Here is a 14,614-nt window from a genome sequence, read left to right as displayed (position 1 = left end):
AGACAGTTCCTGTTTGCATTACTTAGCTGACTGTTTCCTTACTCACTTAATTGGCTTATTTCATAAGTAAACAAAGAGGATTAGTTGCAATACTGAGATCAATAAAAATAAATAAATAAATAAAAGGGTTACTCAATTCTTTAGATAAAATAAATGACAGTGTCATACTAGAGCTCCTTAGGATCTAATCTGATGCTGTTTTAGTGTTATTTTGTTTTCTTTATTGTTTCTCCAGAAACCAGAAGTAAAATAGGTAAAGCAAGAACACTGACATTATTGTAACAGTTAGAAAGAAACATTACAAATTAATATTATTATTAAAAATGGTTTTGGCATTTACAAGCAAATTTTGCTAGTGGCAGAAAACTTTGCCATGCTTAGGGAGAAGGGGCACCTGTAGAAGGCTCATGCCTAACTGGCATGAGCCTTAGGCATGATCCAGTTAGCTCCTAACTGGAGCTCTGCTGCAGCCAAGCAGGCAACACTCTGGACAACAGCCCATCATCCAGCCTATCATTGTCCATCACCAGAGCTCAGAGAAAACGCTGCTTTTCTCAAAATTATTTCTGTTTGATGGGTTCTTGGACACATAAAGTAATAATTTTCATCAGGATGAGTGTTTGCCTTTCTCTTAGCCCTTATAATTCACCTCTAGGGTAATGAAGATGCTCGCTACAGCTCATGATCTGTGGCCCCACTACAACGTGTTTCATACCACTCTGATGCTTCTTGCTCTCTGAAAAGTGTGTATACGCACATACATTATCACCTAAAAAATGATAGATGTGACACTGGATCTACAGTGTCTACTGTCATCCACAGTACTGTTACACCATGGGAAGAGTCAGATTCACAGCACCATATGAAGAGGATCTATGGACCCTTGAGGCTTTTAAGAAAGATTCACAAATATTCAGTTGCACAAATTGCCAAATTTTAGAAATCCAGGAAAACAGGAGGAAAAGAAGATCATAAAAAAAGTAAGAAAGTGAAGTTGTCCTCTGTTTGAGCATCAGTTGAGTGCAAATACTCTGAGCTTACTGTTTTCTTTTACACATCTATCACTCAAAGCACCTCAAGACCTAAATACCCCTTCAGCCATCTCTTTCACACTGCACTTCACAGCATTCTGGAAATATTAAATCTATCCATATATAGCAAGTGACATTAACTATAACTGGGGGGAGGGGGGGACACTTATAAAACAAAGCATAGTTTATTTGCAAAATATTCAAAAAATAGGCCTAAATATGTTTGTACATAAAAATAAAAATATAGAATACTTGGCTCAGTAGCCTTTTGCAGTGCAGGAAGGAAAGTGCTACCTTTCTGTTTAGGATTTCTCACTCCTAAAATTAGAGCAGGGCTGGAAGTCCTACATAAGGTATATCCCAGGTTTCTAGAAGTGGATTCTCAGGCTTCTCAGCCCATCATCATTAAAGGAATCATAGAATCGGAGAATCATATCGATTGGAAGGGACCTCTGGAGACCATCTAGTCCAACCTCCTGCTAAAGCAGGTTCCCTAGAGAGGTTATACAGAAGGGTCTCACCTTCTCCTAGCCATAAACTCCTGCCCTTTACCATCCTCTAGTCTGGTGCATGCTAGACCTGATATAAGCTGATTTAAGTACAGGGTATTTTGCTGGGCTTGAGGTTAATCAGATCTGGAATGAGTCTGACACATGTCACAGCTAGTACAGTGAAAGAACTATCCTTCTATTACAGAAGGAGCCTAGGAAGATTAGCTGGCTAATTTAGCTGGTTAAAACAAATACCCAGTCAGGTCATCTGAACGACACTCAGTTTTTCTCCTCGCCATTTCTGGCAATAATACCTCTTGCTAGTTCCAATTTCTCGCCACAATCATGTGGTGTGTTTCAATGAGCAGTCTTACCCTTGGACAGGTGGGTGAACTGATAAAGTTGCACTCAGAGCACTGGATAGGTTTGCTCTACTGTTTGCATGGAAAAACACATTACCTGTAGTCTCTTTCTCTTATCACCACACGTTCTCGCAGTTAAAACGCTTTCTAGTTAAAAGAGCAAATACAGCACTTAAATATACTCTTTCAATCATTATATACACAATAATCAAGAGTATATGTAATTGCTTTACAGGACATTTAATGTGGCTAATTCTCACACTGAAGTACTATTAGCTCTTAAAAGTTACACCTTTGCTTTGGTATTAAATCCTGAACGGTGATATTCAGACTTCTTTTAAATGGCAGTAGCAGCTAGTGCAACTAAGATTTTTAAATTCCTCCTGAGTTTTTTTAAGAAAAAAATATGCAGAAATTAAATACATTTTAAATGAAAATTCTACTGAGATTTGCTTCAAGGATTGAACTAGATCACAGTTGGATTGGATGACCCTAGTGGTCTTTTCCAACCTTGATGATTCTGACTCTCTGATTAAAACACTGACAGCAGTACTGGACAGCATGCTCATAGCTTTAAAATAGCTAAACGATTTTTAGAAGTTTAGTGTTCAGTGGAATAAGTCACTTTCAATTGCCGACCTCTCTGTAAGAGCTGGAACTTTCCTTGTGAGAGCGTTAAGTCTGCAGCTGCCTCAGTCCTATGTATCACTTGTGTCCCCAGTAATACAACCCAGCTTTGAAGAAAGCAAACGGTGTAATCTGAGTAAAGCAAACAGTGCCAGTCTGACCTCTAAATTCAGAGCACAAAACAGAGATTTAACAGTTCCATGTCTCCTTCAAAACCAATTATACCATATGGTCATAAAAGTAAAGTAACCAAGATTTGGACTCCACCAAACTTAATCTAAAGCGTTTATTCACAGGAAAGGTGGTTAGACTTGGGAACAGGTGCCCAGGGAAGCACTGGTGTCACCATCCCTGGGTGTATTTAGGAGATGTGGTTGTGGCACCTTGGGACGTGGCTTAGTGGTGGCCTTGTAGTGTTATGTGGGTGGTTGGACTTGAGGATCTCAAAGGTCTTTTCCAACCCCAATGATTCTGTGATCCCTCATGAATGGTGACAGTCTCCAAACTAGGCCGCGTGAGACACTGGACCAGAGGAGAGCATAAGCCGAAGCCGGGACAAGGCTCGGGACCCAACTGACGCAGGCCCTGTAACGGCGCCCGTGTTGTGCGCGGTTCCCGCCAGGACCGCCGCGCGCCCAGTCAGTGAGGACTACAGCTCCCGGCATGCACCGCGACCTCATGCGCAAGCGCGCTGCCTGCCGCTCTCGCCTAGCCGCAGTACTCTGTGGCAGCTCCGTCTGTCACTGGAGCCTGCGGGCAACGCGACCGGAAACACCTGTTGCCATGGCAACATGATCCCCGGTTAATATCCCGAGTGCTCCCGGAAGCAGTCGAGCCTAGCGTGCCCATGCGGGGTTTGTCCTCAATGCTGCTGGCTGCAGCCGCTGTGGCTGCGAACTACCGGCTACGGTGTCGGACGCTGACGGGTCGTCCGCTGAAAAAAACAACGCCCGGCCGTACCGGTTAAACCCCCCCGCGGACACGATTGGCCGAGCGCGGCTCCGCCCGGCCAATCGACGCCGGCCACGCTCCGTCCGCAGGAAACCGCACATGGAAAGCAACGATTGGCGGTGAAGGCCCCAAGCCCCACCCTCCCGCGCTCCCTATTGGCTACATGTTTGGCGTGGTGGGCACCCATTGGACACGCGGGGAGAGCCCCCCCCGCCCTCCGTCGGGGCGCGTTGATAAGGCGGAGGGGGAGGGCCGCCGCCGTTCTAGCGGTTCGGCGGCGGTACGGGAGGAGCTGCGGCCGGGTTCGGCGGCTCAGGGCAAGGGCGTGTGGGGCCGTTCTCCTCTCAGCAAACAGCAGCCCGCGGCATCATGAAGTCAGCGTGGGCGCTGGCTCTGGCATGCACGCTTCTCTTGGCCGGTGAGTACTGTAGCCCTTCTGGAAATGTCTGGTGGGGGGTGGGGGGGGGTGTTCTCCTCAGCGGTGCTCAGCCCACCGCTCGCTGAGGGGGTAACGGCCTCGAGAAGCGAGGTTGGGCCGCTAGGGCCCGAGGGAGCTGGCGCTGCCCCCATCCCGACGCTGCAGGCGGCTCCGGGGAGTGGGGGAAGGGAGTGCTGCTCACGGCTCATGCGCCGTCTGTGGGGGCGAGGCAGGAGCCCGGCGGGCTGCGGTCCCCTCAGGGATGGGGTGGAGATACTGACAGAGCTGGAACCGGATTTACCGTTCCACGTTTTCACCAGCAACGGTGACCGCTGAGGAGGTGGACGTGGATGCGACCGTGGAAGAAGATCTCGGTAAAAGCAGAGAAGGGTCCCGAACTGATGATGAAGTTGTTCAGAGGTGAGTAAGAGGGGTGCTGCTAAGCTACTTCCAGCGTTAAGGCTTTCTCCTGCTTTCAGAGGATCCCTTCCAGCATCAGTAATGCTTAAACCCCTTCAGGGGTTGGAGTGGAGGGGATGTAACACCTTTTCAAAGAGAAGCCTAGTCAGCTCTGAGAAATACGGTACACGAGGAAAGAGCTGTTCCTCCTTTTATATGGAGGAGAGCTTGGATTCAGAAGTATTCTCCTTGATTTTGTTTAATTTCAGTAGTTGCCTGAGAGTTGCATAAATTGACAGCCATTCTTATGTATAACTTTAAGAATATAAAAGAATATAAGTGATGTCAGCTAACTGCTTGCTGATTGGAGAACTCTATACCTGTAAACCACTTCAACTCATGTGTAGCATACCACGTGTTGAGGATTGCAGTCCAGTAACATACCTATGTTTCTACCTGAATTTCTTCAAAGTAAAATAGTCTTTCCTGCATGCATGGATTTTTGCTTAAGTTTTAGGTATGCAAGTGAGGATCACTAGTATTGCAAATCTCCTTTGATCTTACTATGTTTACACTATCTCTTGTCAGGGGTTAGAGATCTTGTTGTTGCCTTAGCTAGACCATTATTGCTGTTGCTAGGTCATAAAATTAATGGTAACTGTATGTAGGCAAGACTGCTTGACAGATTTCAATTATTCTTACAGAGAGGAAGAAGCTATCCAGCTAGATGGCCTGAATGCATCTCAGATCAAAGAAATCAGAGAAAAATCTGAGAAGTTTGCCTTTCAAGCTGAAGTTAACAGAATGATGAAGCTTATTATCAACTCTTTATATAAAAACAAAGAGGTTAGTATCCTTATCACGTTAGAACTGCTAGAACTGTTTGTGTTCCTGAGTTCCTAACAACTTGTTTCTATTTCAGATTTTCCTGAGAGAACTTATTTCAAATGCTTCAGATGCTTTGGATAAGATACGCTTAATATCCCTGACCGATGAAAATGCTCTTGCTGGTAATGAGGAACTCACTGTCAAAATCAAGGTATGCAGTGTTAGTTACATAATTCCTTATTGATACTCCTACCTGAAGAGCTGCGACAGGGATCTGAGAAGTTGGTGCATGGTTATTTTATTCAGTTTAATGCTTAACAGTACCATATCAGGACCCTAGCAGTTAGATTTATCAAATACCACTCTTGTTTTGATCTGGATAATAGAAGTGTCTGCTGGCAGACATTTTTGAATAGCTAGCACTCTTCACCCTTTTCCATGGTAGTGTTCTGTCTTGAGATTCAAAATGAAGTCAGACCACCTCTTTTTTTTTTTTTTAGTGTGATAAAGAGAAGAACATGCTTCATGTTACAGATACGGGTATTGGCATGACAAAAGAGGAGTTGATTAAAAACCTTGGTACCATTGCGAAGTCTGGTACAAGTGAATTCTTAAACAAGATGACTGAAATGCAGGATGATAGCCAGTCAACATCTGAGTTAATTGGCCAGTTTGGTGTTGGCTTTTATTCTGCTTTCTTAGTAGCAGACAGAGTTATTGTCACATCAAAGCACAACAATGATACCCAACATATTTGGGAGTCAGATTCAAATGAGTTCTCTGTGATTGATGATCCAAGAGGAAATACTCTGGGACGTGGCACAACCATAACGTAAGTATTAAGTTTTCTTGGGTTTCAAGAAGTATTTTTAACTGGAATATATGGATGACTTTAGCATTGTGACTACATGTACAGTTCAGTTCTTAGATTGTAGCTTTTTTTTCAGTTGAGTAGTAATGTCCAAACTAGTAACTGCATGTAGAAGATGGAGTGTTAATGCAGTTCTTCATTCCATCTAATAAAATGAAGAAAACAATTAACACCTTGACAACTAATTGTTTGCAAGCAGTTCCAGACAGTTGCAGTTGCCTGCAGATTTAGTTTCTCAATGCAGTTGTGCTGTTGTGGTACAAAAACATCTCTACAGTGGCTGTAGAGTTTCCTCTTGGAAACTGGTTGCTGTTTATGTAGTAATCAGACTGATCCAACGGAAGTTTCAGGCCAGGTGTAGTTTGAAAGCCCTGTATCTTCCTCCATTTTTGTGAGCATGTAAATGTATTTCATCTGGGCCCTCTAGGACTCCATCCTGAAATCATTTTCAGGACTTTTTACTTGTGAAGGGTAGGACATCAGCATGACAGCAGCATTTGTTGGCAGGAAAAAGTTTGTCTTGGTGCTCTGGTTCCAAATGAAGTCAGTAAGAGTATATCAAGATCCGCATGAGCATCAAAATATTTCTCTTTTGGTTGAAGTAGTTTGATACAGACTGTATTTTTTTTAAGAGATAGCTGAGCATTGAGTAGTTCAGTTACAGTTGCATGAATTTCAACCAGTATAGCTGCAACAGTGGGAGGATGGATCTCTTTCAGTAAAAACTACGTGAAAATATTTGTTGAGCATTCTGACTTCTTTTATTTTTCTTCAGCCTTGTCTTGAAGGAAGAAGCATCTGACTATCTTGAGTTGGATACTGTTAAAAACTTAGTCAAGAAATATTCACAGTTCATAAACTTCCCCATATATGTGTGGAGCAGCAAGGTGAGTGCATTTAACAAAACATTGTATGCTATGAGCTGTGTATCATAGCTTTCAAGGGCCTGATCTTTCAAGAAGAGTGAAAGCATGCTGTAGAATGTTTACTGGTCTAGTTTCTGACTTTTCTTTCTTTGGATATTCAGTGAGAAGAAAGAACTGGCTAGTACCTTACTAGCTACGTGCTATCCAAAAATTAATGCATTAATTGCTAAAATCACAAACTTCAAAGAAACTTTGTTTTGTTATGCCTCAGAGTGCTACCAAAAAAGCAAGATTGCACAGTTTATTACAAAAGATGTTTCTTCCACTGGCTTTTAGTAGCCAGAAGCTTGTGAAGCTCTCAAGCAAGGCAGTGGTTAGGTGTCCTTCTGAACATAGGGCAGCATTTCAACTTTTAAGCTTATTCTTACGATGTTTTCATGGTGTAGTGCTAACTTGAAATCATGCTGAAGGTTTTGAAAGTTAAGAACAGTGACCTCCCAGCATACTGCAGGATAGCATGTATTCACGAAAAATGCAGCTGAAAAAAGCAAGCTGTCTATTGACAAATGCTTGTAAGAGGGCAAATAGCACAAGTTAAACTAGTGTTAAGAGATGAAGCCATCTGAGAGAGTACTATAAGATAACTGGTAGGAAACTAAACGTTCCTGACTCCTAATTGTCTCTTCAGACAGAGACTGTTGAGGAACCAATTGAAGAGGAGGAAGCAAAGGAGGAGAAAGAAGAAACAGATGATGATGAAGCTGCAGTTGAAGAAGAAGAGGAAGAGAAGAAGCCAAAAACTAAGAAGGTAGGCTTTCTCAGACAAGAGATTCTGTAACTCGTGGAAGAGATTTCAGGAGTTTTCATGGAGCTGACATATTGGAGAAGAACACTGTGAATCAATCTTAGGTGAAAATAAGGCAAGTGAGTGGCAATAGGCTTGTGAAGCAGTAGTCCTGGAATTAACTCTAAATCCTTAGGAGTTTATGCAGTGAACTGTTTGAAGGAGAGGCAGTCTTGAGTAAACTGACTGGTTTGAATGTATTCTGCTGGAAAGCTTTCCTCAGAACGGCAGTAGAACAGAAATCACAATACTGGAGTGCAAAATGTGCATAGAATACACTTAAGTGTAGACTTAATTCAGGTTTTAAGTCAATTAAATTAAGTATTTACTCTGTTTACTTACCTAGGTTGAAAAGACTGTCTGGGACTGGGAGCTCATGAATGACATAAAACCAATCTGGCAAAGACCATCTAAAGAAGTTGAAGAGGATGAATATAAAGCTTTTTACAAAACCTTTTCTAAGGTAAGCTTAAAGCCTTGAGATTGTTCTGAAGGAGTGGATTGCTGCTGGTGGGGGTAGAGTGTTGCTGCTGACCTAGGTCTGAGGGGTAGCTGGTGGGATTCCAACTTGTGCAGAGCTTACTGATCTATTTAAATACGGACAAGTGAATTTTCGTCTTGTTTGAGAGAGTGGTGATGTTTGTGTTGTATGTGGTGGAAGAGAAGACACGTTGTCTTCACGTGTAAATACAGTGTAATGTGACTTAAGAACTGTGATGTGTTGGTTACTGAGCTATTGTTATCTCTTTGGTTGGCTTTAAAGAAAAAGCATAGTAGGTCTCAGCAGGTGACTTCTGTGTGAGTAACGCTGTTGAATTTGGAATTTTGTTTCCACAAAGTAGGTAGGGTTAGCTGTGCAGAAACACATCACATCATGTTATGGATGGAAGAGTATCGATTTGCCAATGCTTGGCCAACATAGACTTAAAAAAAAAAAAAAAATCTCTTCACAGGAGCACGATGATCCAATGGCTTACATCCATTTTACTGCTGAAGGGGAAGTAACTTTCAAATCAATCTTGTTTGTTCCTAATTCTGCTCCACGTGGCTTGTTTGATGAGTATGGATCCAAAAAAAGTGATTTCATTAAGGTAAGGCAAGCAACTAGCAAGTGCTTATTGCTATGATTTTTTGGTTAAAAACTGACAAAGTAATAATTGCTTTTTTCTTTTGTAATTCAGCTATATGTTAGAAGAGTGTTCATCACTGATGACTTCCATGACATGATGCCCAAATATCTTAACTTTGTTAAAGGTGTTGTAAGTATTAAACCTTATTTGCATTTCTGTTTTTTTTTTTTATCCACATGCTGCTAGCTATACTTAAAAAGTTTCTCTTTCAATTAGGTGGATTCTGATGATCTTCCTTTGAATGTATCTCGTGAAACACTTCAGCAGCATAAGTTACTAAAGGTAAGATAGCTGGTCTTAAATTTCTTCAAATTTAGTAGGGGACCAATTTAAAATGAAATAGGTGACTAGCAAGATTTAGGAGACAAGTAGCTTGATTAATTTTGTTTTTAATACCTTAATTTCACGCTCCTAACCATATAGGAAACCCAAGCTTCTTTCAGACTATTCCTGTTTACTTCTAAATCAGGAATAGTGTCTTGAATCCGTTCTTTGTAGTGAGGCTGAATTGAGGGTTCTTACTGCTATAACTTGACGTTACTCCTTTCCCTAGGTGATCAGAAAGAAGCTTGTTCGTAAAACTCTTGATATGATCAAGAAAATCGCAGAAGAAAAATACAATGACACATTCTGGAAAGAGTTTGGTACTAATGTAAAGCTTGGAGTCATTGAGGATCATTCCAATCGTACACGCCTGGCTAAACTTCTTCGCTTCCAATCTTCTCATCATGAAAGTAACCTTACAAGCCTTGACCAGTATGTGGAAAGAATGAAAGAGAAACAAGACAAAATTTATTTCATGGCAGGTGCCAGCAGAAAGGAGGTAGGTGAGGAGGGGAGGAAAAAGTGTTACAGTTTCTAGTTTTCTAAGTATGATGAATATAATGAACTTTCTGTATTTGCTGTATATGTGGCTATTCCATGTCTATATTACTACTGTTGTTCACTTTTCCTTGTATTAATGTTCATTAAATAGCTGTACGGTTTCCAGTACCTGCTGGTATCACACTGTGAAACTGACATCTTAATGTGTTCTCATCTTAGGCTGAGTCCTCACCATTTGTTGAACGCCTTCTGAAAAAGGGCTATGAAGTTATATATCTGACTGAACCTGTAGATGAATACTGCATTCAGGCTCTGCCAGAGTTTGACGGCAAGAGATTTCAGAATGTAGCAAAAGAAGGAGTTAAGTTTGAGGAAAGTGAGAAGTCCAAGGAGAGCAGAGAAGCCTTGGAAAAGGAGTTTGAACCACTCTTGAACTGGATGAAAGACAAAGCTCTAAAAGACAAGGTACAGATGTCATGTTACATGTAATACTTGCTTCTAAATGTACAAATGTGAATGTGTAAAGTACAACACCTTGTGAATTCTTGGGACATAGAGCTGACAGTAACATCTGTCTGTTCTCTGGGTTAATAAATGCATTTAAAGACACTGATTTTTGGGAAGGCAGTAAGTTAGAATGACACGTCAGAGTTTCCAGAAAGTACTGAAGTTAGCACACTTCTTTTTTTTTTTTTGCTTTATAAGTGGTTCTGTGAACTAATGCCAAACTTATTTTCTACAGATTGAAAAAGCTGTGCTTTCTCAACGCTTAACGCAGTCTCCATGTGCACTTGTGGCTAGTCAGTACGGATGGTCTGGTAACATGGAAAGAATCATGAAGGCTCAAGCTTACCAAACTGGGAAGGACATATCCACAAAGTAAGCTTCAGTTTTGTAGCAGCAGATGGGAAATGTAGTTGGTGGCCTTCCTTGCTTGGTGGAGTCAACCAAGCTTCTGTCTGCTTCAGGTGATCCTCCATGGTTTTAAGGCCACTTACAGATAGGTTGCAACTTCTGACAACCTGGTGTGTAAAACTGCTTACTGAGCACGGCTCATCAGTGGTATTTGCATCTCTCATTTGACGAGAGCACAAACTTATCACAACAACTCCAGTGCTTTCAGTGTTTAGCTAATAACGGGGGGATGAGCTTGTTATTGTGGTTGTCATTAGCGTATATGGGTTTCAGGGTGTAGCTGGGCCTGATATTTCAAAACTTAGTGACGTGATTTGTTCTTTCCAGTTACTATGCTAGCCAGAAGAAGACATTTGAAATAAATCCCAGACATCCACTCATCAAAGACATGCTGAGGCGAGTTAAGGTAAACAAATAACAGTAGTGAAACATTGCCTGCATAGCTATGTACAGCTTAATTAACATCTGTGTGCTTGTGGTTTCTTTTTGATGCTTCCACATTAGGAAAATGAAGATGACAAAACAGTTTCAGATCTCGCAGTGGTGTTGTTTGAAACTGCAACTTTGAGATCAGGATATATGCTACCAGACACAAAGGAATATGGAGACAGAATAGAAAGGATGCTTCGTCTGAGTTTAAACATTGACCTGGATGCAAAGGTTAGTTGCTTGCAACTTGCAGATGATAATGGACTCAAATATCTGCTTTCTAAGATGCAGCATCTGTCTAGTTTCCTGTGCTGATGTAGGCTCAGGAGCCCAGTTGGAGTTCCTGGCTGGGGAAGTGATGAGTCTACTTCATGTTTGTGTCCTCTTTGTAGTTGTTCAGGATTCTGCTTTTCCATTATGCTTTTGCATAATATTGCCCTGTCTTTACATGGTGGTTCTATGGGAGTACAGTAAAGGCCAAACATACGTGTGCTCATTTTACTGATAGAGAAATTCAGAAGTTGGTATAGGTCTTCCCATAATGCTGTGCAGGAACAAATACGCTGGGTATCGTGCCAGGGAAAATGTGATAACATATCAGTGCTGAAGAAAACGTGGCTTATCCTTCAAGTACTGTGGGGCATAGGTTACAAGCTGGCAGTAGTTACATAGCCTATATTTAGCTAGTCTGCAGCTGGTAAACATTGAATGCAAATAAGGCTCTGGATACAAGTAAAATGTTTGTGACCCCTTCTCCAGGTGGAGGAGGAACCTGAAGAACCTGAAGATGCAGCTGAGGAGGCAGAGCAAGATGAAGAAGAGGTGGATGCTGATGCTGAAGACAGTGAAACACAAAAGGTAAGATCTAAAGTTTGACTCTTTTTAATATTCATGTGCAGTTTTATCCAGTAATGGGTTTCTTCATTTGGTCTTCCGTGACCATAGCTGTTAGTGTTAGGTTTTCCAAACTTTTCTTGAAAAACTGCAGAAATGACTTTTCATTCCTTACTAAATTATGTTGCAAAAAATAGAACGCTAACATGCTCAATATTTAAGAAAACAGTAGCAGATGTCCTTCCTGCTGTATGCTGGGTTTCTGCAGCTTGTAGGCAATAACATCAATAAACTGGTCAGTATATGGTTTGAAATTCTTAAAACAGCGCTATGAACTTAAAACAGTGCTGCCTTGACTTTGGGTTATATCTGTAGTTCTAATAATAGCTTGATAGGCTGAGCTCTCCAGTTATTAGTTCCTCGGTGATACAATTTGTGAAGTCACTGTGAAGTCCCAACTCTACCTGCTGGCTGAAGTTGCTTTTTGGAAGAGTCCTGTAATTTTGTCTTGTTACCAGCGCAAATAAAAAGTTATTAGAGATGTTCAGCTACTATTACCTAAGAATACATTTGAAGAACTATACTTACTATAGCTATTGCATTGGTTTTGAAGCTATCAAACTGTACTCCCACAGTTATATAACATGCAATGACAGTAATAATGGAATTATATAGGATAGGAATACATTGTTCCTTTAGTACTGTCATTGCTTGGTGATTCTGTATGTTCTACGTACTGGATGAGGTTACTTGCACGTTACGCAAAGGTTCCTGACTGTTGACTGGAAGTAGTTGAACTTAGTGCTGTAGAATGGGCTATTAGCAGTACTAACACTGAACCTGAAAAGTAGTTTACGAAGTAGTGAAGATAAAATGGTCAACTAGATCTGCTAACACCTGAGCAAACTGGAGAAAAAAGTAGCTTTTCTCCACTTCAAATAGCTAAGTCTTGACATTCAGTCATTTGAACAGGAATATGCTCTCACCTTCCAAAGCTACACTATTTGTTAGTACTTTGAGAAGTGTCAGTAGTAGTTAAGTTAACGTAAGACAGCTCTTGTAACTGTTTGCACTTTGAAAAAGCACGATTCTGATTCTTGGTTTTGTCTCCACAGGAATCCACAGATGTAAAAGACGAACTGTAAACTGCACTCGCCTACTGTCCTGCACTGGGAGGTTAAGAGGATGTGAATTAGATTTTGGTTTGTTTTCCACTGTAAAAGGTTGAGGGATGGTACATGGGGTTTAAGGGCAAAGGAGATTTTTTTTTAAGTTGACTTTTCTAAAAAACATTCCTCACGAATGTAAATTTGTATTATTTAACTGACTTGGTGTAAAATCTTGTCATGTACAAAATAAAATGTTCCCAAACACCAGTACCTCTAAATTTTACATAAGTTCATCTTCCACAGTACCACAAAGAATTAAAGGGAGGGTCTGGGTGCTCAGGTCCTTCATACAGCTGTCAGTTAGCCTTTCCACACTGGCACAGCCACACTTCTGACTGCTGTGTGTTCCACAAGTGTATGCTGAAGGCTGGGTTTTGTGTTAATAAGCCTGTCATACTGTTCAGTCCAAGTATACTTGGTATCTGGGAGCTGTAGAGAATAAATACTTAAGAAGTTGTGTAGCTAGTGTCACCTGGTGGGGTGTTTAAAAAATAGCATTGGAACTGAAGCTTACCTTGCGTGGAAGAGCAACTTCGTAAGGAAAGTGCTGGTCATAACAGGCTTTCTGAAACAAATTTAAAATACAGTTAGTACTGGATTGTGAGACTTGCTTGCACTTTACAGAATAGGCAGTGGTAGCTTTCACAGCTGAGATGGACAAAAGTAATTTCCTTTGAAGGTCTGAAGAACAAGTGGTTGTGGCTATTTGTCTTGGAGATTATACTATGCTCCACTGTAGTAACCCTGCCTTTAATTCAAGTAGCTTTCCTAACAGCTACGGTAGTCCTACTTTATCCTTTTTTTTAATGTTGAAGTTCTTGGCGGTTACTTGTTGTTTAACTCTTATTCTACTATTATGACAAACCACTGTAAGTACTTAATTTAATGCAAGCTAAATCTGTTGACACCAAATGAAATACTGTGAAATGTAGATAGTTTGAGCTGGGGGCACCACTTCGTTACATGTATAGTATTGGCTGTGTGTGGTTAGATGAAGCACTACATTCTCTCACTAGTGCCTCTACATCTGAAACAAACCTTCACAGGATTGGTGGACAGTGTTTACATTGACTTTACTAGCCTTCCTCTGTGAAGGTACTTCAGAGTAGTACTCCACAAGAGAATTGCTTTTCAAGTAGAGCTGTTAACTAGGCATGCGAAAGAGTAAAATTGGAGTCTTGAAATCTAAGTAAAAAAAAAAAAATCTGATTAGATGAAGCTGCTGAACACTAAGCTCAAGGGGTTGCTTTCTGTCTGTCTTTCCCATTTACTTTCACTAGGTCTCTGTGTTGCCCAGGCACTCTGTTTCCATGTAATAAGTACAAATGCCATATGTTGGTGTGTTGCTACTGAGTTAGGGCTTATTCAGAGGCGTAGACTTCATTAAAGTATGCTGTTTGATGCTAGTACTGGAGCTTAATTTATTGAGTGAGAGGAGTGTTTTTACTTTTCTTGCTTGCTGTATTAAGGTCTTAAACACACAAGTATTCTTACAGGAAGCTGAATGGTCCAACTAGTGCCATTGAGCAGGTAACGGTATCAGCTGTAGTATTCCTTTGAGCAGCACCTTTTCTTAAGGCATGGACCTCTTAGTATGTCCCAGCACAACTTCATTTTGTGCTCC

General features: G+C 41.2%; 1 protein-coding gene across 1 annotated transcript; it reads left to right on the top strand.

Moving 5' to 3' along the window:
• On the top strand, nucleotides 3,705-14,204 carry HSP90B1 (heat shock protein 90 beta family member 1). Its single transcript, XM_021387215.1, has 18 exons — nucleotides 3,705-3,880; nucleotides 4,201-4,300; nucleotides 4,984-5,125; nucleotides 5,202-5,318; nucleotides 5,608-5,939; nucleotides 6,754-6,865; nucleotides 7,533-7,652; nucleotides 8,035-8,151; nucleotides 8,642-8,779; nucleotides 8,870-8,947; nucleotides 9,035-9,100; nucleotides 9,372-9,641; nucleotides 9,863-10,108; nucleotides 10,386-10,522; nucleotides 10,886-10,964; nucleotides 11,063-11,218; nucleotides 11,747-11,845; nucleotides 12,937-14,204. The coding sequence occupies exons 1-18, from the start codon at nucleotides 3,832-3,834 to the stop codon at nucleotides 12,964-12,966; spliced, it is 2,388 nt and encodes a 795-aa protein (XP_021242890.1). The 5' UTR covers nucleotides 3,705-3,831; the 3' UTR covers nucleotides 12,967-14,204.

Source organism: Numida meleagris, chromosome 1 (assembly GCF_002078875.1).
Source record: "Numida meleagris isolate 19003 breed g44 Domestic line chromosome 1, NumMel1.0, whole genome shotgun sequence".
Lineage (NCBI taxonomy): Eukaryota > Metazoa > Chordata > Aves > Galliformes > Numididae > Numida > Numida meleagris.
This window is presented reverse-complemented; position numbering and strand designations above follow the sequence as displayed.

Excerpts from the sequence above, each read along its gene's own strand:
- HSP90B1 (XM_021387215.1), top strand. The coding sequence starts at position 3,832 with ATGAAGTCAGCGTGGGCGCTGGCTCTGGCATGCACGCTTCTCTTGGCC. Across the intron at positions 5,319-5,607 it reads AACTCACTGTCAAAATCAAG|TGTGATAAAGAGAAGAACAT; the intron begins GTATGCAGTGTT and ends TTTTTTTTTTAG. Across the intron at positions 10,965-11,062 it reads ACATGCTGAGGCGAGTTAAG|GAAAATGAAGATGACAAAAC; the intron begins GTAAACAAATAA and ends CTTCCACATTAG.